General features: G+C 36.0%; 1 protein-coding gene across 4 annotated transcripts in view; it reads right to left on the reverse strand.

The window, feature by feature from the left end:
* Positions 1–26,625, reverse strand: part of KIF27 (kinesin family member 27) — an 89,611-nt gene that overhangs the window by 8,997 nt on the left and 53,989 nt on the right. For all 4 annotated transcript variants that reach the window (XM_060014952.1, XM_060014951.1, XM_060014950.1 and 1 more), the window contains 5 exons: positions 23,977–24,153; positions 19,049–19,264; positions 10,466–10,672; positions 8,790–8,988; positions 6,665–6,829 (listed from right to left, as the gene is read on the reverse strand). In XM_060014952.1, the coding sequence (XP_059870935.1) occupies positions 6,665–6,829; positions 8,790–8,988; positions 10,466–10,672; positions 19,049–19,264; positions 23,977–24,153 (964 nt within the window). The remainder of the gene's footprint in view (positions 1–6,664; positions 6,830–8,789; positions 8,989–10,465; positions 10,673–19,048; positions 19,265–23,976; positions 24,154–26,625) is intronic.

Genomic DNA, 26,625 nt, shown 5'->3' on the forward strand with positions numbered 1-26,625 from the left:
CACTGCAGAAATACAAAGGATCATGAGAGATTACTAAAAGCAACTCTATGCCAATAAAATGGACAACCTGGAAGAAATGGACAAATTCTTAGAAAAGCACAAACTTCCCAGACTGAACCAGGAAGAAAAAGAAAATATAAACAGACCAATCACAAGCACTGAAATTGAAACTGTGATTAAAACTCTTCCAACAAACAGAAGTCCAGGACCAGATTCCTTCACAGGCGAATTCTATCAAACATTTACAGAAGAGCTAACACCTATCCTTCTCAAACTCTTCCAAAATATAGCAGAGGGAGGAACACTCCCCAACTCCTTCTAGGAGGCCACCATCACCCTGATACCAAAAGCAGACAAAGATGTCACAAAGAGGGCTTCCCTGGTGGCGCAGTGGTTGAGGGTTCACCTGCCAATGCAGGGGACACGGGTTCGTGCCCCAGTCTGGGAGGCTCCCACATGCTGTGGAGTGGCTGGGCCCGTGGGCCGTGGCCGCTGAGCCTGCACGTCCAGAGCCTGTGCTCCGCAACGGGAGAGGCCACAGCAGTGAGAGGCCCGTGTACCGTAAAAAAAAGATGTCACAAAGAAAGAAAACTACAGGCCAATACCACTGATGAACATAGATGCAAAAATCCTCAACAAAATACTAGCAAGCAGAATCCAACAGCACATGAAAGGATCATACACTATGACCAACTGTGGTTTATCCCAGGGCTGCAAGGATTCTACAATATACATAAATCAATCAATGTGATAAACCATATTAACAAATTGAAGAAGAAAAACCATATGATCATCTCAATAGATGCAGAAAAAGCTTTCGACACAATTCAACATCCATTTATGATAAAAACCCTCCAGAAAGTAAGTATACAGGGCACTTACCTCAACATAATAAAGACCATATATGACAAACCCACAGCCAACTTCTTTCTCAATGGTGAAAAACTGAAAGCATTTCCGCTAAAATCAGAAACAAGACAAGGATGTCCACCACTATTATTCAACATAGTTTTGGAAATTTTAGCCACAGCAATCAGAGAAGAAGAAATAAAAGGAATCCAAATCAGAAAAGAAGAAGTAAAGCTGTCACTGTTTGCAGATGACATGATACTATACATAGAGAATCCTAAAGATGCTACCAGAAAACTACTAGAGCTAATCAACGAATTTGGTAAAGTAGCAGGATACAAAATTAATGCACAGAAATCTCTTGCATTCCTATACACTAATGATGAAAAATCTGAAAGAGAAATTAAGGAAACACTCCCATTTATCACTGCAACAAAAAGAATAAAATATCTAGGAATAAACCTACTTAAGGAGACAAAAGACCTGTATGCAGAAAACTGTAAGACACTGATGAAAGAAATTAAAGATGATACAAAGAGATGGAGAGATAGACCATGTTCTTGGATTGGAAGAATCAACATCGTGAAAATGACTCTACTACCCAAAGCAATCTACAGATTCAATGCAATCCCTATCAAACGACCAATGGCATTTTTCACAGAAATAGAACAAAAACTTTCACGATTTGTATGGAAACACAAAAGACCCCGAATAGCCAAAGCAATCTTGAGAAAGAAAAATGGAGCTGGAGGAATCAGGCTCCTGCACTTCAGACTATAGTACAAAGCTATAGTCATCAAGACAGTATGGTACTGGCACGAAAACAGAAATATAGATCAATGATACAGGATAGAAAGCCCAGAGATAAACGCACGCACATATGGTCACCTTTTTTTTGACAAAGGAGGCAAGAAGATACAATGAAGAAAAGACAGCCTCTTCAATAAGTGGTGCTGGGAAAACTGGACACCTACATGTAAAAGAATGAAATTAGAACACTCCCTAACACCATACACAAAAATAAACTCAGACTGGATTAAAGACCTAAATGTAAGGCCAGACACTATAAAACTCTTAAGAGGAAAACATAGGCAGAACACTCTATGACATAAATCACAGCAAGATCCTTTTTGACCCACCTCCTAGAGAAATGAAAATAAAAACAAAAATAAACAAATGGGACCTAATGAAACTTAAAAGCTTTTGCACAGCAAAGGAAAACATAAACAAGACGAAAAGACAACCCTCAGAATCGGAGAAAATATTTGCTAATGGAGCAATTGACAAAGGATCAACCTCCAAAATTTACAAGCAGCTCATGCAACTCAATATCAAGAAAACAAACAACCCAATCCAAAAATGGGCAGAAGACCTAAATAGACATTTCTCCAAAGAAGGTATACAGATTGCCAACAAACACATGAAAGTACCCTCAACATCACTATTCATTAGAGAAAGGCAAATCAAAACTACAATGAGGTATCACCTCACACCAGTCAGAATGGCCATCATCCAAAAATCTACAAACAATAAATGCTGGAGAGGATGTGGAGAAAAGGGAACCCTCTTGCACTCTTGGTTGGAATGTAAATTGATACAGTCACGATGGAGAACAGTATGGAGATGCTTTAAAAAACTAAAAATAGAACTACCATACGACCCAGCAATCCCACTACTGGGCATATACCCTGAGAAAACCATAATTCAAAAAGAGTCATGTACCACAATGTTCACTGCAGCTCTATTTACAATAGCCAGGACATGGAAGCAACCTAAGTGTCCATCGACAGATGAATGGATAAAGAAGATGTGGCACATATATGCAATGGATTATTACTCAGCCATAAAAAGAAACGAAACTGAGTTATTTGTAGTGAGGTGGATGGGCCTAGAGACTGTCATATGGAGTGAAGGAAGTCAGAAAGAGAAAAACAAATACCCTATGCTAACACATATATGTGGAATCCAAAATAAAAAAGGTTCTGAAGAACTTAGGGGCAGGACAGGAATAAAGATGCAGATGTAGAGAATGGACTTGAGGACACGGGGAGGGGGAAGGGTAAGCTGGGACAAAGTGAGATAGTGGCATGGACATATGTGCACTACCACATGTAAAACAGATAGTGCGAAGCAGCTGCATGGCATAGGGGGATCAGCTTGATGCTTTGCGACCACCTAGAGGGGTGGGATATAGAGGGTGGATAGAGGGATCTAGGGACCACCTAGAGGGATAGAGAGGGAGACGCCAGAGGGAGGAGACATTGGGATATATGTATATGTATAGCTGATTCACTTTGTATAAAGCAGAAACGAACACACCATTGTAAAGCAATTACACTCCAATAAAGATGTTAAAAGGTAAGAAAAAAAAAAAGATGAATGGTTTTACTAATGTAATTGACCACATTGTAAATTATATATTTACAAATGTATGGTATAACACACAAATCTAATTAATGCATTTAGTATCATATACATTCATCAAATTTTTATTGTGTCATAAACTTGTACCTCCAGTGTAACGTCTTCAAAATATTATATATTTTATAATTAAGTTCATAACTTTTGCTAAAAAAGAATTTTCTTTCTCAGTGAAATTCAATGTAATCTCTGAAATGAATGATATGTAAGTATTTTTATATTCAAACAACAATCCTCTCCAAAGAAAAGAAACAATAATTAAATTCTTCTAATTATGGCTAAAGCTGAATTTAAAGAGTTGCTTGGATTTAACGAAATAAGAATTTATGTCTTAAATTGTGTATCTTTCAAGACTTTTATGTTTTGTTTTGGGATAAAATACAATATTATTCAATTAAAAAAAGTATAGAGTTTTAAATACTTAAACAAGTACACAGACTGCATGTCCATATATACTGATTTTATCCTCACAAAATGTTAGAAAATAGATGCACTGTGACAGAAGCATGACCAAGTGCTTTTAGTCTTTTTGGTCACTTTTTAGAAGTGACCAAGATATTTTAGTCAAAAGATTAATTCTTTTGCTATTTGAAAATGCTAAAAATATTCAAAGCAGATAAAGTCTGGTAGGCAGACAATGAAAAGACTACTAACAAAACCCAGTCAACTGAATACCAAGACAGTTATATATTAATTAGGATACTGATTATTAAGCATATAATACAGGTTAGGGAACTCAAAATTTGATATATTTAAACTGCTATATTTTATAATTCAAACAAGTCTTATTTAATGTCATTTTATTGGAGCTGCATTTTGAGGTAGGATACAGTACAAGCTATATCACCAATATGATTCCAAATGAATTTTTTTAAAACATAAGGAAAACAGTGAAAAGAATTATGCTGAAATGTTAATAGTTGTGGGTAGGATTATGGGTGGTCTTTTTCTGATTTTTTTCTATATTTTCAAAGTTTTCTATAATGACTATGTATTACTTTTTATAGCCAAAAAATAAACATATTTAAGATGGTTCTAGGGGATATAGCAAATTAGCTGAGATAACATCTTCAACATTATTATTTTTAAGACTAGACTTCCAGGAATTCCCTGGCGGTCCAGTGGTTAGGACTCTGAGCTTCCAATGCTGGGGGCCGGGGTTTGATCCCTGGTCGGGGAACTAGGATCCTGCAAGTCACGTGGTGCAGCCGAAAAAAGAAAGAAAAAGACTAGACTTCCCAGGTCAGTTGGTAAAACAGGAGTTATCCTCACTTTACACATCTCCAAGATTATTTAGCTTTTTTAAAGCTTTTTATATTTGTTTCATTCAAGAGCATGATTAGGATCCAGGTTTCTTTCTTTCTTTCTTTTTTAATATTTATTTATTTACTTATTTTATTTTGGCCGTGCCGGGTCTTAGTTGTGGCACATGGGATCTTCGTTGCTGCGTGCGGGATCTTTAGTTGTGGCAGGCTGGATCTAGTTGAACCCTGGCCTTCTGCATTGGGAACGTGGAGTCTTATCCACTGGCCCACCAGGGAAGTCCCAGATCTAGGTTTCTTAAACCTGTTTACCACCGTATACCACACTGTCATTTTAAGAGATGTCTAGTAGACTCAGCAGTATAAACATGGGCCATTTAAACAGTAAACATCTAATTTCAGATATCTCAAATTTGAAAGTGAATTTTTTTAAAGCAAAAATGGTTTTGTGCTAATTGCTCTGTGTCCTACTTAATACCTGTTTACATTTTAATTTTTTGCAGATAGTGTTTCAAGTAAAAGGTTCAGCTACATGTTGCAGGCTGTATTTCAAGTAAATATTTTAATTATATGAGTAAATACCTCTGCATTACTACATTGAAAATCAGAAAGGTTAGTCTCTTTGGCAGAATTCATATGTTTGTATCACATCTCTATCCTAAAATGACTTTTATACTAGAACACAGAACCAGGAATCAGAAGACCAGGGACCTTAGACCATGCTCTAATTACTGGTCAGCTCGTGAGTCACTGGACCGCTCTAAGCTTTAATTTCCTCATCTAAAAATGAGGTTAGCATATACCGGCCTACCCTGAGTTTGAGGGCTAAACTGAACTATTTGGGAAAATGCCTGTAAATGATAAATACAATAAATATAAGGTAGTATTAGAACTACTTTTCTAAAATATTACTAAGTTTTAAGATTTAAAACTATGTTAATTCTGCTTATATTATATATTCAGTATATATCTTTTCATTGTGCATATATATCATTTTCCATTGGTTTCTATATTTTTATGGTTTCATTTTTATAATTATATTTTTAAGTTGAGATATAATTGATATATAACATTATATTAGTTTCAGGTGTACTCTTTATACCTTGTTGTACCCATCTTTAGTTTTCTTTACAGGTACAAAATAGTTGTGTTCCTAAAAAGAGCTGTAAAGTCAACTTTCAAAAGCCATTCTTAACTTATTAGAAGAATACTTTCTCTAAAGGAAGGCTAATTCTTTTATAAAATGAGTATACATTATTTTAGAGATATTGATTCCTCTCTATTGGTGGCTTAAAGACAATATGTTTTTTCTTTTTTCTTTTTATTGGAGTATAATTGCTTTACAATGTTGTGTTAGTTTCTGCTGTAGAACAAAGTGAATCAGCTATACGTATACCTGTATCCCCTCCCTCTTGAGCCTCCCTGCCACCCCACCCCCATACCACCCCTCTAGGTTATCACAGAGCACTGAGCTGAGCTCCCTATTCTATACAGCAGCTTCCCACTAGCTATCTCTTTTACACATGGTAGTAAGACAATATGTTTTAATCATAACAGTATATCACCTTCATGGCACTTCTTGCTTTTGCAAAGTTCTTTGTCATGTTTTATCATTTCATTGAGGAAGATGGTTATTTCTACATATCTACATATAATTATGCAAGAAAACTTCCTTGTCTCAATGATGGGTTTTATTATATGTTTGAATTTCTAGAGGTCATGATATGAAAAAACATGACTGATCTTAGAAATACATAAATATTATTTTACTTTTATTATTCTCTATTTTACTTTTTTATGATAATCAGAAGGCTTAATTTACTATAAAACAGGAAAACAACAGCTATCCTATATTTAGGGTTATTTTAAGAATTAAGTGAGTTAGAGAACACAAGAGCCCCTGGTACATGGCAGGCAATCGAATAAATGATCATTTCCTTCACACATATACATTTGTTCATTTATTCTTTTCTCCAGTGGTTCTGTGTTACACATAGACTAGACAACTATTTTTGTCTACAGAGACAAAGAGAAGTTAAATATCTAATCCTAAATAATCCAATCAATTGGGAAAGGCTCCACTACAAACCATGCTATGGTGTTGGCGTGACAAGTAACACTAAATCTCTTACTTTCTGATGGTACTAGTTGTCGCCGAATTGCTTCCCCTACCAATTCCTTAAGTTTCTTCTTAAGATCTCTGCTGGTTTTCTTATAGAAATAAAGCTCTCTTTCCAGCTGCTGGATTTTATCTCCATAATTTTTTAAAGTTTCCACAGTGCCTTCTCCATCTTGCTCTATAAAACAGAAATTTACATTTAAAATCAGTTTAAAGTAAATGATTGAAAATTCTAACAGAACTCCCAGACTGTATTGTAGGGTCAGAAGTATGTTACATATATCTATTACTTGGCTGGATTTGTTTTCAGCTACAATTTGGAGTCTTCTGCCTGTAAAATTTTTCGAAGTAGGATGAGCCCTTCTCCACCCTAATCCCTACCAGCTACCGCATTTTTCATGATTCATAAGCACTTTTTGAATAGCTACTAACTAAATTTATCCTCAGAAGAGCAGAAGTAAGGTTCACATTTGGAACTCTGTCCAGCTGCATCAATGTCTTGAAGTTTATATCAGGAACCACGGATATATGGAAAGTTATAAGCCTAAAGTTTATAGGCCCAAGAAATATAGAACCAAAAAAACGCTCAAAAACTGGAAACCTGTCAAAAGAGGCTAGAAAGATTAAATTACAAAGGAAAACACCACCAAAAAAGGAGAAGGGGGGGAAAGTATAAGTAAAGTTCTAGTTTATGACACAATATAATTTTAAAGCTTCTAATTAATATTTAGGAATGTCTAAAACTGTCCCCTTTGGGTTAGGTTCTAGAACCAGTAAAACGCAGTTTACTGACCTTCAGAAATACACACTTTCAGACCTACTCTTTCCTATTGGTAAATCTACAAAATGGTCCTACTGGTTTGTAATTTTCTTTTGTTATAATTGGTTGTTTTGTAAAAATTGATCTAAGTATATCTGTAATTTTATATTAACCCATCATCTTATTTAAAAACATTTTAAATTAATAACATTACAAATCAGAATCCCCATGAAGGATATCATAAAAATGAACTTAATTTTATGGCCTATATTCAGTTGAAATTAGAAAATTCGTAAGTTGTTAACATTTTCAGTTATAACCTTGCTATGAAAAACTTGTCCCAGCTATAGAAATGAATGATTTTTTAAATGTTCTCATTTGGCTAAAGCATGAACTTTTGCGGTAAAATGCCAACCACTTGAAAAACATATTAAAAATTCTATTAAAATATCACTTTTAGAGACTTAAGACAGAATTAACATAAGGTAAGGAAAGCATGTTTGAATGAAATAACATATGGAATCCAGTCAAGGAAATCCCGTCATCAGGCAACTGGTTGCTAATTAACTTGTTATAGAATTAACTTAGAGGCAAACTGCCTCAACACTCAAATGCATATATTTTCCAATTTTCTGCTTACTCAGGTTGCTTCTTCCAGATCCTTTTTAGCACATTTCCAGCTATAGATTCATAAGAATCAAGACTAAACAGCCAAGCCACCTGGACTGAAGCATTCCAGGCGTTGAAGTTATCGCCAGGCAGTGATTTTGTTGCCATAGGAACTGTGTGTACCAGCCATAAGCCCAGGTATTGAAGACCAATTGCTATGACAACTCCATACCACAGTTGACGGTTGAACTACTGTGCACTGATAACACTATGTGCCCATCAATGGTAGACTAATTTTGACCTAAGCTATAACTTAATGCATAAAATTTATAATTTACTGAAAACTGTAACAAGAAATATAACCAGAAACCTGACAGAACCTATCAGTTTAATTTTATGAAGGGAAAGTGATTTAAATATCAAGGTTCTATATCCTAGAGATGGGGAACTTTTCAACTGTACACCACCAAGCCAGAAGTCATCCCACATTCCTACATAAAAAGTAGACCACAACAAAGTAACAGGATTGCAGCAGTTCTCTGTGTGGCACTGGGGACAGGCAGAGGAGATGGCATTTCAAGCATGAATAGCCCTGCAACAAAGTCAACTATCCCAACATGTGGACCAAAACATGTAAAGCACAAAACACATATAAGTAGTAACTATTTATACATGTTGGACTTTAAGTGATCCAATTCTGTCCTACCTTCCTTTCCCAATCCCCCTCCTACACGTCCCCATTACACAACTGATGTGAAGGGGCAGTTACCTTTGAAATGATGTAGCAGAAGCTGCATTTTTTGCTCGTGTTCCTTTTGCTGAAGGGTCAGTCTCCGGTCACACTGCAATTTCAGATGTTCCAGTGTAGATTCCAACTCACGAACCACATTATCCCGTTCCAGAACTTTCATTTTAATTTCTTCATTCTGTAACTGTAGTTTCCGTTCAGCTTCTCGCAGATTAACCACCTAGCAAAGACATTTTTTTGATCTTTTAAGTGTGTTTTAGACAGCCTAATAGACAATTTACTTCTCTTAGACTTCATAAAGATGAACTCCCTTAATCCCCATGGTATAACTAGGCAAATGCTTTGTAATATACCCACAAGATAACCTAACAGCCTTTTTAATTCGTTGAGATTCTGAATTGGTAACAACTTCATTTTAAATATAATGTTGCTCTACTCTAACAATCACCTCTCCATCATTTCTTAGACATGATCTTTGTAGTTTACATTTATAATCCTACAACTCCATTTCTCCAGTCTAAAAAGATATCAAGAATCTAAAGACTTCTGTAACATCTAGATAATTCTCATCTTTAACTCCAAAGTGAATGTTATAAATAAGTGACAGAATTTTTAAGCTATAGAGTTCGGTCTCAGATTGTACATTTAGTCCAGTGGGTTCCTCTCTGCACTGATATAAAGTAAAAACACTTCAGACAATATCTGTGTCACAGAACTTGTTAATAATGTAATGACATTCTCTCCAGAAAAATACTCATTTCTACAAAGAGTTCTTAAGACCAGAAAATCCACTGACCTTCACCTGGGTGCTTTGGGTTAAGAACCCTTGCTCTAAGAACACCACAGAAGAGTTATCTGTATCAAAGCCTCAGACAACATGCACCATATTTCTGCCCTCCACACACCCAGTGATGGGATGCACTTGCATCAATAATAGAAGCTTACTACTGACGGTAATTATCCAAGAGAAGGCCTGTGTATCACATTTCCATTAATTTAGTCATCTTTATTTCAATTGTCTAACAGAATTAGAACTTTATTTTAAAACTTCTGTGTTTCATTTTTCATCAACTGTCTGCTATTCCCTTAAACTGAATATATTTTTCAGAGAAAAGAGTTATCTACTTGTTTAACACTTCATAATATATATCTTAAGAGAAGACATTAGAGAAAAGACAGATACAGTTTTCAATGCTGTGAAACATCTCTATCAGTAAGCTGTCAAATCTGTATAAAATATTTTAATTTATATTAAGCCCATCCAGGTTAATGCTAAAATCTATTACTATCTTTGTCACTGATGCACCATTTCACCTCCATTTCAATTCATAGGGTATAATGAGAAGGTACAGGTTACCCCTACCCTACAGCAATGAAGGAAAGGGAACCCAAACCTGGAGGGCCCTTGATTTTTCACGAATGCTGAGTAAGAACAATCAAATCTAGAAAACATACAACCAAGATATAGTGACTGAGGAATATAACTTAAATTCTTTGGTTTTTAAAACTATTCCCAAAAGCCCTCTTTCAAAAGGCCCTTCAACTTTAAGAACCTCACAAAGTTAGGCCTACATATGTGGATAAGTGCAAAGATTTCAGATGACAACATTCAGTGCTGTAAATTCTACATAAATGTGAGCTGTATAAGCATCTCAACCCCTCTTTATAAGAAAATCCTCTGTCCCTGAAGAACAAACCTTATTGAAATATCTGAAAAGAATAGCTCTAATCTCAACAGGACTCAGGCAGATTAGTTTTTCTAAGACATTTTCTTCACTATGAGAGAGATTTTGAAGTGAAGCTCTGAGTGAGTTCTGGCGACTCTGGATATGTTCGTTCTTGTATTCAATTGCAGCTTCCAAAGCTTCAATCCCTTCTTCAAGTTGGAAAAGAACATGTTCTTCCTAGATATAATACAAAAGAAATCACTCATTTTAAATGAAACAGTATAACTTGGACTTTGTCATATACTAAGATCTTATTATGCTATTTGAGTCTAACGGACAGTACCATTCTTCTACTAAATTAAAAAAATGTTTATTGAGTGCTTACTATGCTACACAATGCACTGTGTGTACACACACACACACACAAACACACACACATATATATAACAAATAATCATTGAATCTTTGTAGTAAACCTTGGGTAGCAAAATGGAAGAGGAAGAAGGTTAGGTGAGTTATGACACATCCCAAGGTCATAAGCAAATGCTGATCACGAAGGAATACACTTGAACAAAGCCTCAGCCCACAGGTTTGACAGTGTCATCATCATGTTATCTCCCTCCATGGCTCCTAAAGTGCATATTATGTGTCACTGAGATCTGGAGACCTCGGGGGTCCCTTCAAGGATCTATCAAAACAATATATTGCTAGGAAGGAAAGAGGAAATATATTAAAATAAGTTATTAAGAACTAGTAATCAGAGGAGAGTCTCCAGGGAAAAAACACTGTGTAACATAAGAAAAAGTAGTGAGGATTTAAGGACATGAAACATTTTATAAGATTCCTAGGAGATGTCATTAGAGGGAAAGTGGAGGCACTAAAAATGGTGGCAGCAAAACCTTTTTTTCATATGCCAAAGAAGATTCCCTCTGTAGGAAAAAAAAAAATCTGATGAATTGCTGTCAGAAAACCTAGCCGTTCTCTGAATTATCCAAATAACATCTTATTTGGGGGATTTAAATCTCTGGTAAGAAATTATTTTGGACGTGGTAAGACCTGGATATATATTTTTGTATCCCCATACTTGTGGTGGAGGCCACTTCAACTTTAAGTTCCCTGAGGGCAGATGGTCTTGTCCATACTCACATCCTTATTGCCCAGCACAGTACATATTACATAGTTTAAACTCAGTACGTATCTGCTGAACAACTTAATGAAGAGAGAGGAGCAAAAAACATTTTCATATGTCTTGGGTATATGACCCAAGTATTTCTCTCCTCTCCTCCCCATAGCATTTCAAAGAAAAATAATGTTACTATTTCTGATCTCCCCAACGAACAGTTAGAATGACTTCTGGAACTCCTTTTCTGGAATTCAGGGAAAAGGTAGGTTAATAACCTATTCCAATGGGAGGTTGAATAATACTTATTTTTTTTTAAAGCCATTTTATAAAATCTCCTGAAAGAGCCATTTTGGAAAAAAAAAAGTTCAGCAGCCATTTTATTTCTTTGTGCAATTACTGAATTTGAAGATTTGATAATCACTCCATAAGGAAGAAAATAATATTCACCTTTTTAAGAAAAACAAACTTAAATCCTGAAAGGTACTTAGGTGAATAAGAAGAACCAGAAAATAAAAGTGAATAACCCAAAAAAATATTTGACTTTTGAATGCATACTATGATTATATTCTACCAAAAACAAATGTGGATAGTTTTCTGCATACAGGTCTTTTGTCTCCCTGGGTAGGTTTATTCCTAGGTATTTTATTCTTTTTGTTGCAGTGGTAAATGGGAGTGTTTCCTTAACTTCTCTTTCAGATTTTTCATCATTAGTGTATAGGAATGCAAGAAATTTCTGTGCATTAATTTTGTATCCTGCAACTTTACCAAATTCATTGATTAGCTCTAGTAGTTTTCTGGTGGCATCTTTAGGATTCTCTATGTATAGTATCATGTCATCTGCAAACAGTGACAGTTTTACTTCTTCTTTTCCAATTTGTATTCCTTTTATTTCTTTTTCTTCTCTGATTGCCGTGGCTAGGACTTCCAAAACTATGTTGAATAACAGTGGTGAGAGGGGACATCCTTGTCTTGTTCCTGATCTTAGAGGAACGGTTTCAGTTTTTCACCATTGAGAATGATGTTTGCTGTGGGTTTGTCATATATGGCCTTTATTACGTTGAGGTAGGTTCTCTCTATGCCCACTTTCTGGAGGGTTTTTATCATAAATTGGTGTTGAATTTTGTCAAAAGCTTTTTCTGCATCTATTGAGATGATCATATGGTTTTTATTCTTCAATTTGTTGATATGAAGAAAACTATAAGACACTGATGAAAGAAATTAAAGATGATACAAACAGATGGAGAGATATACCATGTTCTTGGATTGGAAGAATCAACATTGTGAAAATGACTATACTACCCAAAGCAATCTACAGATTCAATGCAATCCCTATCAAATTACCAATGGCATTTTTTACAGAACTAGAACAAAAAATCTTAAAATTTGTATGGAGACACAAAAGACCCCGAATAGCCAAAGCAGTCTTGAGGGAAATAAACAGAGCTGGAGGAATCAGACTCCCTGACTTCAGACTATACTACAAAGCTACAATAATCAAGACAGTATGGTACTGGCACGAAAACAGAAATACAGATCAATGGAACGGGATAGAAAGCCCAGAGATAAACCCATGCACCTATGGTCAACTAATCTCTGACAAAGGAGGCAAGGATATACAATAGAGAAAATACAGTCTCTTCAATAAGTGGTGCTGGGAAAACTGGACACCTACATGTAAAAGAATGAAATTAGAACACTCCCTAACACCATACACAAAAATAAACTCAAAGTGGATTAGACACCTAAATGTAAGACCGGACACTATAAAACTCTTAGAGGAAAATATAGAAAGAACACCCTTTGACATAAATCACAGCAGGATCTTTTTTGATCCACCTCCTAGAGTAATGGAAATAAAAACAAAAATAAACAAATGGGACCTAATGAAACTTAAAAGCTTTTGCAAAGCAAAGGAAACTACAAACAAGACAAAAAGACAACCCTCAGAATGGGAGAAAATATTTGCAAATGAATCAACGGACAAAGGATTAATCTCCAAAATATATAAACAGCTCATGCAGTTCAATATTAAAAAAACAAACAACGCAATCTAAAAATGGGCAGAAGACCTAAATAGACATTTCTCCAAAGAAGACATATAGATGGCCAAGAAGCATACGAAAAGCTACTCAACATCACTATTTATTAGAGAAATGCAAATCAAAACTGCAATGAGGTATCACCTCACACCAGTTAGAATGGGCAGCATCAGAAAATCTACAAACAAATGCTGGAGAGACTGTGGAGAAAAGGGAACTCTCTTGCACTGTTGGTTGGAATGTAAATTGATACAGCCACTATGGAGAACAGTATGGAGGTTCATTAAAAAACTAAAAATAGAATTACCATATGACCCAGTAATCCCACTACTGGGCATATACCCAGAGAAAACCATAATTCAAAAAGACATGTGCACCCCAGTGTTCATTGCAGCACTATTTACAGTAGCCAGGTCATGGAAGCAACCTAAATGTCCATCGACAGACGAATGGATAAAGAAGATGTGGTACGTATATACAATGGAATATTACTCACCCATTAAAAGGAACAAAATTGGGTTATTTGTAGAGATGTGGATGAATCTAGAGTCTGTTATACAGAGTGAAGTAAGTCAGAAAGAGAAAAGCAAATATCGTATATTAATGCATATATGTGGAACCTAGAAAAATGGTACAGATGAACCAGTTTGCAGGGCAGAAATTGAGACACAGATGTAGAGAACAAATGTATGGACACCAATGGGGGGAAGCAGCAGGGGGTGGTGGTGGTGTGATGAATTGGGAGATTGGGATTGATATATATACACTAATATGTATAAAATGGATAACTAATAAGAACCTGCTGCATAAAAAAATAAATAAAAATTAAAAATTAAAAAAAAAAGAAAGGATTACCTAGTACACCTGAGCACAGTGAGCCCCATTATTTGTGAAAAAGACATAGTTCTGCTGATAACTCTTTCTCCTGCAAAGTAGTAAGTTCATGTTTTCTGCAAGCACAGGAGCTAATATTTATTGCCATAAAACTGACATTTTATAAGGCCTGTAAGTTAAAACAGTTTAGAAAGGTCACAAAAAAAAACAAAAAAAATAAATGTGGAAAGAGTTTGCCTTTATGTAATGGCTGAGAACAATTTGGTACAAATTTAGTTTCTATAGTTTTGGATCTATGTTAGCGAAGCACTGAGATAATGTAAGGCAGCAAATCTATAGAACCCTGAGGATAGCCTGCTCTAGTGAGGCTCCAGCATATAAATATTTGTGTTTCCATCTAACCCAGCAAAAAGTTGTAGGTTGAGAAGATGAGGGGCAATGGGAAGCTGTCCCAGGATGAAGAATTTGCCACAACTCAAACCTTAGATTATCAAGAGTTGACTATGCTTTGTCACAGAGCACTGCTTTCCAAACATGCACCAGGGAGCTTGTAAAAATGCAGACTTCTAATTCAGCAGGTCTTGGTGGTGCCTGAGGCTCTGCATTTCTAACAGGCTCCCAGGTGATACTATTGTTGCTGGTACAGAGATCACACTGAGAGTAACAAGGATCTAAAGCAGTGATCTCCAAACATCTTAGATCACAAATTTCCCATTAGTAAAAAACAAACATGACAAACAAAACCTTTTGAGCAAGCACTGCATGTATTTCTCTATAAACTATATGCATTTCCTAATGATAAAACATGAAATTTAAAAAAAAACGAAAAAACATGAAATTGAAAATGTAAAAAATGAAATAAACATAGATATTCATATGTATTCTTCCTATACTCCACTTACTAGGTAACTGCTCTGCATTATTAGAAAAACAGAGTTCAAATATTTTATTTTTTCTAAATTTTAGTTTCTGGATTTTACCCCTCAAAAAAGGAGGTGATTTGTCTATATTAAATAGTATTAAACTATACTAGTACAGGGTAATCCTGTACTAGTATAGTGATCTAAAATCTTTCTATCATTTCCCATGAAGTAATACAATTAGAAAAAATATTCTGATTTATTGTGGAAAGAAAAAATAATTCTGAGCAAGTTTAAAGACATCAAAACAGCAAACCATTCCACCTAGATTTTACTGATGTCTTATGTCACAGCAGAATCTCATGTTCCTGATCATCTGCTACTGGAGATCTATTTAGTACTACCAATCTTGGCGTGAAAACAGTGGTGAGAGCAGAGCCCATTTCAGAGCTATGCTAAGAAGAACCAACCATGTGGAAGCAGGGTGCACAGACGCTCACAGGACTAAATGGAACCCCACCGATTGTAGGCGGCTCACCCTTCCCTCAAACAAATCCAGGGTGGCTGCCAAACAAGTACCATGCATTGTGCTGCATTTTCACCACAAAACACTACATAATGTTTTTAGTTACAGAATTCCTCATGAAATAGAAACTTAAATGTTTCTTGAAGATAAGAATTGACCCTCTAGAAATGCAGATGGCCAACAGGCAAATGAGAAGATACTCAACATTGCTAATCATCAGGGAAATGCAAATCAAAACCACAATGTGATACCACCTCACACCTGTCAGAATGGCTATCATCAAAAAGAACACAAATAACAAATGTTGGTGAGGATGTGGAGAAAAGGGAATCCTCATACACTGTTGGTGGGAATGTAAATTGGTGCACAGTGGAAAACAGTATGGAGGTTTCCCAAAAAACTAAAAATAGAACTACTATATGACCCAGCAATTCCACTCCTGGGTACATATCCAGAAAAAAAAAAACACCCACTAATTAGAAAAGACACATGCACCCCATTGTTCACAGCAGCATTATTTACAACTGCCAAGACACAGAAGCAACCTAAGTGTCCATCAACAGACAAATGGATAAAGAAGAATTGGTATATATACACAATGGAATACTACTCAGCCATAAAAAAGAACAAAATTTTGCCATTTGCAGCAACATGGATGGACTTGGAGGGCAATATGCTAAGTGAAATAAGTCAGAGAAAGACAAATGCTATATCAGTTATAGGCAGAATCTAAAAATTACAACAAACTAGTGAATATAACAAAAAAGAAGCAGACTCACAGATATAGAGAACAAAATAGTGGTTACCAGTGTGGGGGGAGGGGCATTATAGGGGTGGGAGTATGGGAGGTACAAACTATTGGGAGTAAGACAGGCTACAAGGATGTATTGTACAACACAGGGAATATAGACAATATTTTGTAATAATTCTAAATGGAGTGTAACCTTAAAAATTGTACAAAAAGGGCTTCCCTGGTGGCGCAGTGGTTGAGAGTCCGCCTGTCAATGCAGGGGACACGGGTTCGTGCCCCGGTCCGGGAAGATCCCACGTGCCACAGAGCGGCTGGGCCCGTGAGCCATGGCCACTGAGCCTGCGCGTCCGGAGCCTGTGCTCCGCAATGGGAGAGGCCACAACAGTGAGAGGCCCGCGTACCGCAAAAAAAAAAAAAAAAAAAAAAAATTGTACAAAAAGATTAAAATTAAAAAAGAATGGCCACTCTACCCCTCTGCAAACATAATTTGCTCATTCCCATCTCTATGCCTTATTTAACAGTGTTCTATCTAAAATGGCCTTCTTTCTTATATCTATCAATATATACCATGTTTTTCATAATCCAGCTCAAGATTCTGATCTAACAAGGCTGCCTTAATTGAATCTTCCCCCAAATGATCACTGCATTGTTTTGTATAAATAATGTAATAAGTATAGCTTTATTACATTATCTATAACTTGCTTTTTTATGTTCTTCAGGGTTTAGAGTTTTCTCATCTTTCTATCTGTCTCCTCAGATGTAGTATGAATTCCTCAAGAGAAGCATAATGTTTTCTCCTTCTTTTTTTTTCTCCCATAGGGCCCAGTAACTGTCCTGGGCAGGCAAGAATTCCTTAAATCCTATGTTTTGCTGAATCTAAGGCTCTCAGACCTTCACATCTGTAGGCTTGGGGCTCCAATTTAACAGCCTCAGGAGGACAACCTCATTCTGTGATCCTTGACAAAGCTACCCCAATTAAGTTATAAAATAGGGCAGTAGAAGCTTATAATGTCACATAGCCCCCAGTCAAGGTTGTCTTCAATTTCTTTCATCAACTCAATGAACAATAATGTCATGAAATCCTTTCCCCTGTTCCTTCTTAACCAGCCCCTTTCACTTCTTGTCACACTTGCTCCAATCTAAAACACCACAAGATACATGATTCCCAGCCACTTACTTTCTCTCAGCAGCTTTCCCTTACTTTGGACATCAACTATAAATATTTGCAGAGAAAATCCAGGCTCAAAAGTTCATCTTTGGGGCTTCCCTGGTGGCGCAGTGGTTAAGAATCCACTTGCCAATGCAGGGGACACGGGTTTGAGCCCTGGTCCAGGAAGATCCCACATGCCGCGGAGCAGCTGAGTCCGTGCACCACAACTACTGAGCCCGCAAACCTAGAGCCCGTGCTCCACAACAAGAGAAGCCACTGCAATGAGAAGCCCAAGCACCGCAATGAAGAGGAGCCCCCGCTTGCTGCAACTAGAGAAAGGCTGCACACAGCAACAAAGACCCAGTGTAGCCAAAAATAAATTAAAAAAAAAAAAAGTTCATCTTTGTCTGATAAAGTAATAAGGTATAGATACCACTGCCAACTGAAGTAAAATTTTGAAAAGACAAAGTCTGGGACAGTTTGCTAGCCAACAAATGAAACATCTTTTACATAGTTAAAAAAAATAAAGGTGAGAGAAGTCATATCCTCCCCTAAATGAAAAATCGTAAAAGGTGTTTTTTTTTTGTTTTTTGGGTTTTTTTTTTGCGGTACGCGGGCCTCTCACTGTTGTGGCCTCTCCCGTTGCGGAGCACAGGCTCTGGACGCGCAGGCTCAGCGGCCATGGCTCACGGGCCCAGCCGCTCTGCGGCATGTGGGATCCCCCTGGACCGGGGCACGAACCCGTGTCCCCTGCATCAGCAGGTGGACTCTCAACCACTGCGCCACTAGGGAAGCCCCTAAAAGGTGTTTTTATTGGGGTATGAGTTTTATGCATCTACTTGGCTAGGACTTAGAGTGGAACATGCTCCCATACTTTCTGAAAGAATTAAGCATTAATGCCCTAGACATCAGTTATATGTGATGAATTACCAAGTATCATTCAAGAAAGGTACATAGAGAGAAGACAGGTGCCCTCTTTGGAAGAAATGAAGAAAAGTGTCCCTCAAATCTTTTTCTGTGTTCTGTGATTTCAGATGAGAAACCCCAGCTAAGAAAGACCATACTCAAAAGAAACGTTAGTCTCCCAGTCCCTGGCAATGCCTGGAAGGGACCACGTTCATGGACCTCTACGAGAGGACATCACAGTTTCTAGTCAAGCATGCCTCATGGCGCCAAACAGGTGACAGGCAGACTCATTACATCTGACAAAAGTCTCAAGGAAACAAAGTTGACCAGATTTGTCATTTTTATGTTTAAGTAACAAAAATGGAGGAAATCATCCAAGTGATCCATCATACAGTACTTCTAGTTTCAAAGCATACCGACTTACTTCAGGTGATAACACACTACCATTTTTAAGTTTCTCATCCACGCTGTTTCTTCGTCTCTGTAGCTGATCCTTTTCTTTCTGGAGGGCTTGAACTTGTTCTGAAATCTTTATTTTCTCCTCAGCTGTGCTGTTCTGGAGCTGCACATTCTTTTCAGACAACTCTTGGTCCAACAAGCTCAGGCGAGTTGATATTTTCAAACTATCTGTGTTTAAAGCCTAAAAAGACAATCAACCAGACACCCCAAGATCAGTTATTAGAAATCCAGACTGTAAATAAATTAGGAAAAACACAGAGAAAATTACTAAGTGAACATATTTTTAGCTTTTACATTATTGTTTTCTCCCATGGAGTTTTTTGGGGGACTGGGGAGCTTCATTTTCTAAAATCTTAAGTTGAATGCCTTTTTTTAAAAAGTGGAGATTTTTCAAACAATGAATTTATTACTAAGTATTGCTTGGCCAAACCAGACTATACAACACAGGTTTGAGAGGCAGTATTTTTCTTTTGTATTATTTTCCAAATTAAACTTTTCTTTCTTGGCCTGTTACATAGTAGAATTAAGTATGCTAACGTTTCCTAGAGGTTGACATTTGGTTTGTTGTTATTTAAACATACAATTTGTTTCTACTCTTATTTCATTCCGGTCAAAATTATGGCCAGTTAGATTTACGGTGATCTTCATTATGACCAATTTAAGATAATCTTAAAAAGAGTTTTTCGTCAAATAATTATATGTATATACTGCCATAAGGTTTAATAATGTTTTTAAAAAGAGTCCCCTACCTGACCCTTTCCCCTGAGTCCTGCTCCCTAGAAACAACCATCTTTAACCTTTTAAGTTATTTCTTTTGGTGTTTATGTCCATGTTTCTAAATAACATTACCAATTTTAGATACTGTCTGCTGATTATCTATTACGGAAGACAAGGATTTAGCACTCCTGTGCCTCCTCTTCTGTACTTCCCCTCCCTCTATTCTCCCAACATAAGTTGTATTATAGTTTTTAGATAAACCAATGGTCAGTTTACATGATTTTGTGAATACATGAACATTTTGCCTGGAGCCTCCATCCTCCTGCTCCAAACTGGACTAGTTGTTCCTGGACTTCCTTTGGTACTATCCTGAAAATTTCCAGTTAGATCACATTTGCAGGATCCTGAGTCTTCCTTTATCATAGCTTGCACCCTCATTTTTAAGGAGCACATCCTCTAGTAGTTTCCTGAGACAGACTAGGTAGTAGGTAATTTTTTCACCGGAAAATGTCCTTATTCTACCTTCCCATTTGATTGATAGTTAGGCTAAAAAGAGAATCCTTGTTTGGAAACCATTTTCCTTATGAATTTTAAGACTGCTTCAGGTCTTTTAACTTCTAATGAAGAAGGTTGAGAAGTCTAATGCCATTCTGACTCTCAAGATTTTCAAGTGACTAGTCTTCTATCTGGAAGCTTTCAGGATACATTTTTTCCCCTAGTGTACTCAAAACTTCACAATGATATGCTTTTAGTACTCTTTGCTGTGCCTTTGATAAGCTATTTCAACCCAGTCTTATATCTTCAGTGCTGACAAATTTTTTTGTATTATGTCTTTGATAATTTCCTCTTCTGTTTTCTCTGTTGTATCTTTCTGGAATTCCTGTTACTTGGATGATGGACTTTGTGGGTTTACCTGCCAATTAAATTTTATTCCTCCTAATTTCTATTTATCTTTTTATTTACTTTCTGAGATACTTCCTTAACATTATCCTCCAATCCTTTTAATTTCCGAAAGTTCTTTCATGTTTTTTATAGGCTGCAATTCTTGCTTTATGGATAGAGTATCATCTTTTACCACCTTGAAGATATTAAGGTTTTTTAAGAAGTTTTTTCAGCTCCTTGCTCTATCTCTATAATTTATCTGAGCTTCTTTTTTTTTTTTTTCCTTTTGTTTTGGCCTCTGTCTTTAATGTTAGTAGCATTCCTGAAATATACATCATACTTAAGAGTCAGGTATTAAAATCCTGATAAACTGCTGTGGGCAAGATGTGTCACAATAGGATATATCTGGGATCTGGCCACTTAGTTGGGGGCTCCCAAATGTAAATTTTTTAAGGTCTTTTTTTCTGGGACTGTTTGAGAAAGATCCACCAATCTCCTGCTGGGAAGTGTCTAAGTCTGGCTGCCAGCATTTTGGGATCCAAGTAGGGGTTAGGAAATGAATATCTCAGGATTCAGACTTTCATTCATTCCCTGTTTATTTTGACTTAACCCGGCCCTCTGCTGTATCTGGTTCAATCTTCAGAAAATAAATCATCTAGTCCCAGAATCAGAAAAGGATGCTTTCCTGACTATGCCCTGTTTTCATCCTTAGGCCTCACTCCCGCCGTCTAAAAATCAGGGTCCCTTCATTTCTGAGTCTTTTTCATGTTTATGTGAATTATATCTCATAAAGCTGTTATTTAAAAAAAAAAAAAAAGCTAAAGTTAAAGGCTTGGCTCTCATTGATGTCCCTCTTCTAGACATTTGGATTTCAGCTTCTTCTGTTCTGCTAAGTCAGTAACCACTTATCTATCTGCTTTCCATCTTACATTTTTTGGTAACATTTTGTCCTCTGTTGTCTCCCCTACTGTTTTTTCCCTTTATGGGTTTATAGTTTTTTTGAGTAATAGCTTTACTAAAATATAGCTCACGTACCATACAATTCACCTAAAGTGTATAATTAGATGGTTTTAGTATATTCTCAAAGTTGTGCAACCATCACCAGAATCAATATTAGAACATTTCATCAGCCCCAAAAAAGAAACCCCATGCCCACTAGCAGTCATTCCATTTCCTCACCAAGCCCCCACCCAGTCCTAAGTAACCAGTATTCTACTTTCTGTCTCTATGGAACTGCCTACTGTGACTGGCTTCTTTCACTTAACATAACATTTTCAGGGTTCATCCATGTTGTAGAATGTATCAGTGCTTCATCCCTTTCTATTGCTGAATAATATCCCATTATTTCATTTATATATTATCAGTTGAAGGACATTTGGGTTGTTTTCATATTTTGACTATTATGAATAATGCTGTTATGAACATTCATGTACAAGTTTTTCTGTGCACGTATGTCTTCACTTGTCTTGGATATACACCTAGGAGTGGAATTGCTAGGTCATTTGGTAATTCTATGTTTAACCTTTTGAGGAATTACAAGATAGTTATCCAAAGCAACTGCACCATTTTACAATCCCACCAGCAGTGTATGAGAGTTCCAATTCCTTCATATCCTCACCAACACTTATTATCTATTTTTCTGATTATAGCCATCCTAGTGGGTGTGAAGCAGTATCTCATTTAAATTTTAGTTTGCATTTACCTGACGGCTAATGATGTTGAGCATCTTTTTATGTGCTTATTGGACATTTGTATATCTTCTTTGAAGAAATTTCTATTATATCCTTTGCCCATTTTTTAATTGGGTTGTCTTTTTATTATTGAGTTGTTAGAGTTTTTTATCTATTCTAGATACAAGTCCTTTATCAGACATATGATTTGCAAATATCTTCTCCCATTCTGTGGGTTATCTTTTCACTTTCTGGATAATGTCCTTTGCATCACAAACATTTTTAATTTTGATGAAGTCCAATTTATCTAATGTTTCTTTTGTTGCTTGTGCTTTAGGTGAAGTATCCAAGAAACCATTGCTTAACCCAAGGTCACAAAGAGTTATACCTATGTTTTCTTCTAAGACTTTTATAGTTTTAGCACTTACATCTAGGTCTTTCATTCATTTGAGTTAAATCTCTATATGTTATGAATATAGGCTTTTTTATATCATGTTTCTTGTCTGAAATGCATATGATCGCATCTTATGGTATTTCTTAAATACTGAAAAAATATGTAATATTCTTATGACTTTTGTTTTAAAAGAAACCCAGAAATATGTCTCAAGTTTCTCTTCTGTTTTATTAAAACAACCTTCAAAGAATCAATTTTGCTATGATTTCCTGTGGGTTTCCTTTATTTGCACTCTCTGCTTACCTCAGTATGTTCTGACTTCCTAAATATCACATCTTGTTGAAACTAGAAAACTAGAAGTCTCCCTTGTCTTTTTAATTAGAAAAATAAACAAATCTTCACTATACAAAATCTTCTTTCTTTTACACGAAACCTGCAAACCCCTAACTGTGAGTAGTAAATGACAGATCGTTTTCAAGTCTATTCTTCCAAATTATCAATGTTCACTCTACAGCATCAAATGGTACAATTAATTTTTAAAATATCCAATAAGGGGGCTTCCCTGGTGGCGCAGTGGTTGAGAGTCCGCCTGCTGATGCAGGGGACATGGGTTCGTGCCCCGGTCCGGGAAGATCCCACATGCCGCAGAGCAGCTAGGCCCGTGAGCCATGGCCGCTGAGCCTGCGCGTCTGGAGCCTGTGCTCCACAACGGGAGACGCCACAACAGTGAGAGGCCCGCGTACCGCAAAATAAATAAATAAATAAATTAATTAAATATCCACTAAGGTTAATAATAGAGGCTGCCAGGGGAAATGGTGAATTATTGCTTAATGGTTACAGAGTTTCTGTTTGAGGCAATAGAAAGTTTGGAAATAGACAACAGTGATGGTTGTGCCACACTGTAAATGTAATTAATGCCGCTGAATTGTACACTTTAAAATGGTCAAAACGGTAAATTTTATGTTATGTATAATATACTACAATTTTTAAAATACCCCCCAAAAGTTAATAATAAGTAAATCATACTTGGTAGAACATTGAACATTTTACTTCAAAATAGATTTTAGTGATAGACATTAAGTAAGCACTAATAAGCGAAATACACTGAAAACCAGAAAAGTTTTCTTTTGGTTTCTAACTTTACAGTGGTATGATTTACTTCATAGAGAAAAATAAATCCTAGTTTATAAGGCTTACAACCAGAATCAAAGAGCATATTAAATAGAATACCTGACTAGATCGTAACTTCTTATTTTCCAGATGGCTCTTCTCCTGTAACAGGGCCTCCTTCCTACAAACTATGGCCTCCCGTTTCTTTAAGTCTTCTTCCAGCTCCTCTAATTCTTGGCGTTGGTTCAGAACTTTCTCTACTTCTTCATCTAACCATTTCTTTTGCTCATCCAATTTCTACATTAAAATTCCAAAGAAATGTTATAATTTTTCTTCACCATAAAATTTATATGGTAATAGTATAGCTTCAGATTGACTAAAACACCTTAAATGAACATTTAAAAACTATCTGGAATACCTTAAATGAACAGTGAGAATAATAAAATGTGTCTGTCCAAAACTGTCAAGAAATAAGTGGTTCTAAGCTAACATCTTTCTGTGTTGTTTTACAAGGAATTAAAATTTATTCCACAAATATGTTTTGAGTCTGAGATTTTTCAGGCTGACAGTTTTCTTTACATTGAGAGTTAGTTCTGAGAACATGCTGGAAATCTTCTCTGTTACAGAGGTGCACACCTCTCTCACAGCACTAATACTACTGATTGTTCTACAGTCTTTCTCCCCTACTTGAGCTCCTTGACTGATTGCAGCGACAGTGCTTTTTGCCTCTGTAGCCTCAGTGCCTGCTCTACTGCCTGGCCCATGATTGGCTTTCAATAAAATGTTAAATGAATTCTTGATTCAGTCAATCAACTAATGAGGTGAATAAATGAATACGCATTGTGGAAGACATAGATGATGGAGCATGGAAATCCACTCTGCATTGTAGCCTGTCAACATCAAATAATTACAAAATAAAATAAATTGAGCTGTAAAGATTTCCAAAACAAACATCTCAGTATTCTCTTCAGTTAAGGATACCCAGAAATAAGTACAAACAAAAATGTGAATGGAATGACTGTCCAAGATGAACTCTATCAAGTGTCCATCTGCACTGGGACATAGTAATGAAGCAATGCCACCTAAATAACAAATAATAAGAAAACAAATCAATATAGAACTATTTTCCAGTTCTTCTCAAACTTGATAAAAACTGTCCCTAGAAATCTATATTAAGACAATAAGACAGTGAATATGCATGAGAAAAAGAGAGCAAAGTAGCCAAGGCAAAGCAGGTCCAGAGCTATGTAGTTTTCCATCCAGACCTAGATAGTATGGTCCTATAAGCAACAGCACATCCAAATAATATTGAGGCCTAAAATAGCAGCTCTACAATTATTAGGAACAGGAAGCATATCCCAGAGCAGCTACAGAAATACTTTAGTTTTGTTATATCCAGCTATACCTTAGAAACTCCATATATGAGACCCTATGAAGACTAGCAATTAACTTAAAACATATTCTACAAACATTTCTTGACTGTGAGTGGGGTCTGAAAGATGAATAACATATTCTGTAAGCTCCATTCCAACAGGAAAGAAACCAAAAAATTATGACGGTTGATAATAAATGTTGTATACAGCAAACTCCTAGGTACTATGTATGCAAAAATGGAAGGAGGGATCGGTTCTGTCTGAGAAATGGAAGAAATGTCAGTGCCAGCCTCACAGAGTAGGCAATATTTTAGCTGTGCTTTGAAGAATGGGTAGGAGTCTGCTAACATAATACAGGTTTTTTTAGGGAAATAATAATAAATGAATGGATTTTTCTGCATTTGATATAATAAAGGGTATGATTTGTGCAATTCACTGTATCTTAGTAACTTTTCTGAAAATTTCTTATTTTGTCTTTTCTTATAATAAATATTCCTACCACACAGTTCCAATTTTAAATACTCTCTTCTTATAAGAGAGCTTCATATCAAATCAATGTCCTATTAAAAGGTCTTTGGATAGTCATATTGATTAATATATAATCTTGTTCTTGTTTAGAGTCAAATTCTGGAAAATGTTGTTTTACAACATTAAAAAGCATGAAGGTCTCTGTTTGTTTGTTTGTTTTATTATTATTTTTAACCCAACATAATCAGTGCAAGCTGTGGGAATCTATTATTGTATTCATTTAAAATTTAGATCCTTAACATTTTGAAAAGCAGGTCTAACTATTCTATGCATTCCTACCTCACCTACTCCCCCACATACCCTTCCACCCAGAAATATTACCAAGCACGTCAGAGAGAGAGCTCTTCAACTAATTTCTAAAATACACTAGTAAAATAACTGAGAATACATTCATGTCCTAAATTTTACTATTAAAATATATAAGGTTTAAGAAGAGAGAGCAAATAAATTTTTCAGAATTTAGGTGATGTATTTGCACTTGAGGGTAATTACAGTTTTAAGCACATTAATCTTCAAGACTTTTAGAACTGCCATTTCTAATTTACATAAAATTAAAACTTTGTTTCTTTGAACTTTGATATTAATCTATGGATTTCATTTTTTAAATGTGGCACTAAAACAATAGCTTTTTAATATATTATATATGGTGCATATACAATTTGGTTGTGCTTGAGTAGAGATCTCTTATCTTTAGAAATATATGTTTCCAGGTGAATAAACCAGTCTTGACATGGGAATAAATCTAGTTTTCATGTTTACATTCCTCAACATTCAGATAAACCCATTTCTACTGAAATAAGAATACAGCACATTTCCGGATGGGAAATTAATTTTTTAATAACACAAAAAATTCAGAAGAAATATTAGA

Source organism: Delphinus delphis, chromosome 6 (genome assembly GCF_949987515.2).
Source record: "Delphinus delphis chromosome 6, mDelDel1.2, whole genome shotgun sequence".
In the NCBI taxonomy this organism is placed as follows: Eukaryota; Metazoa; Chordata; class Mammalia; order Artiodactyla; family Delphinidae; genus Delphinus; species Delphinus delphis.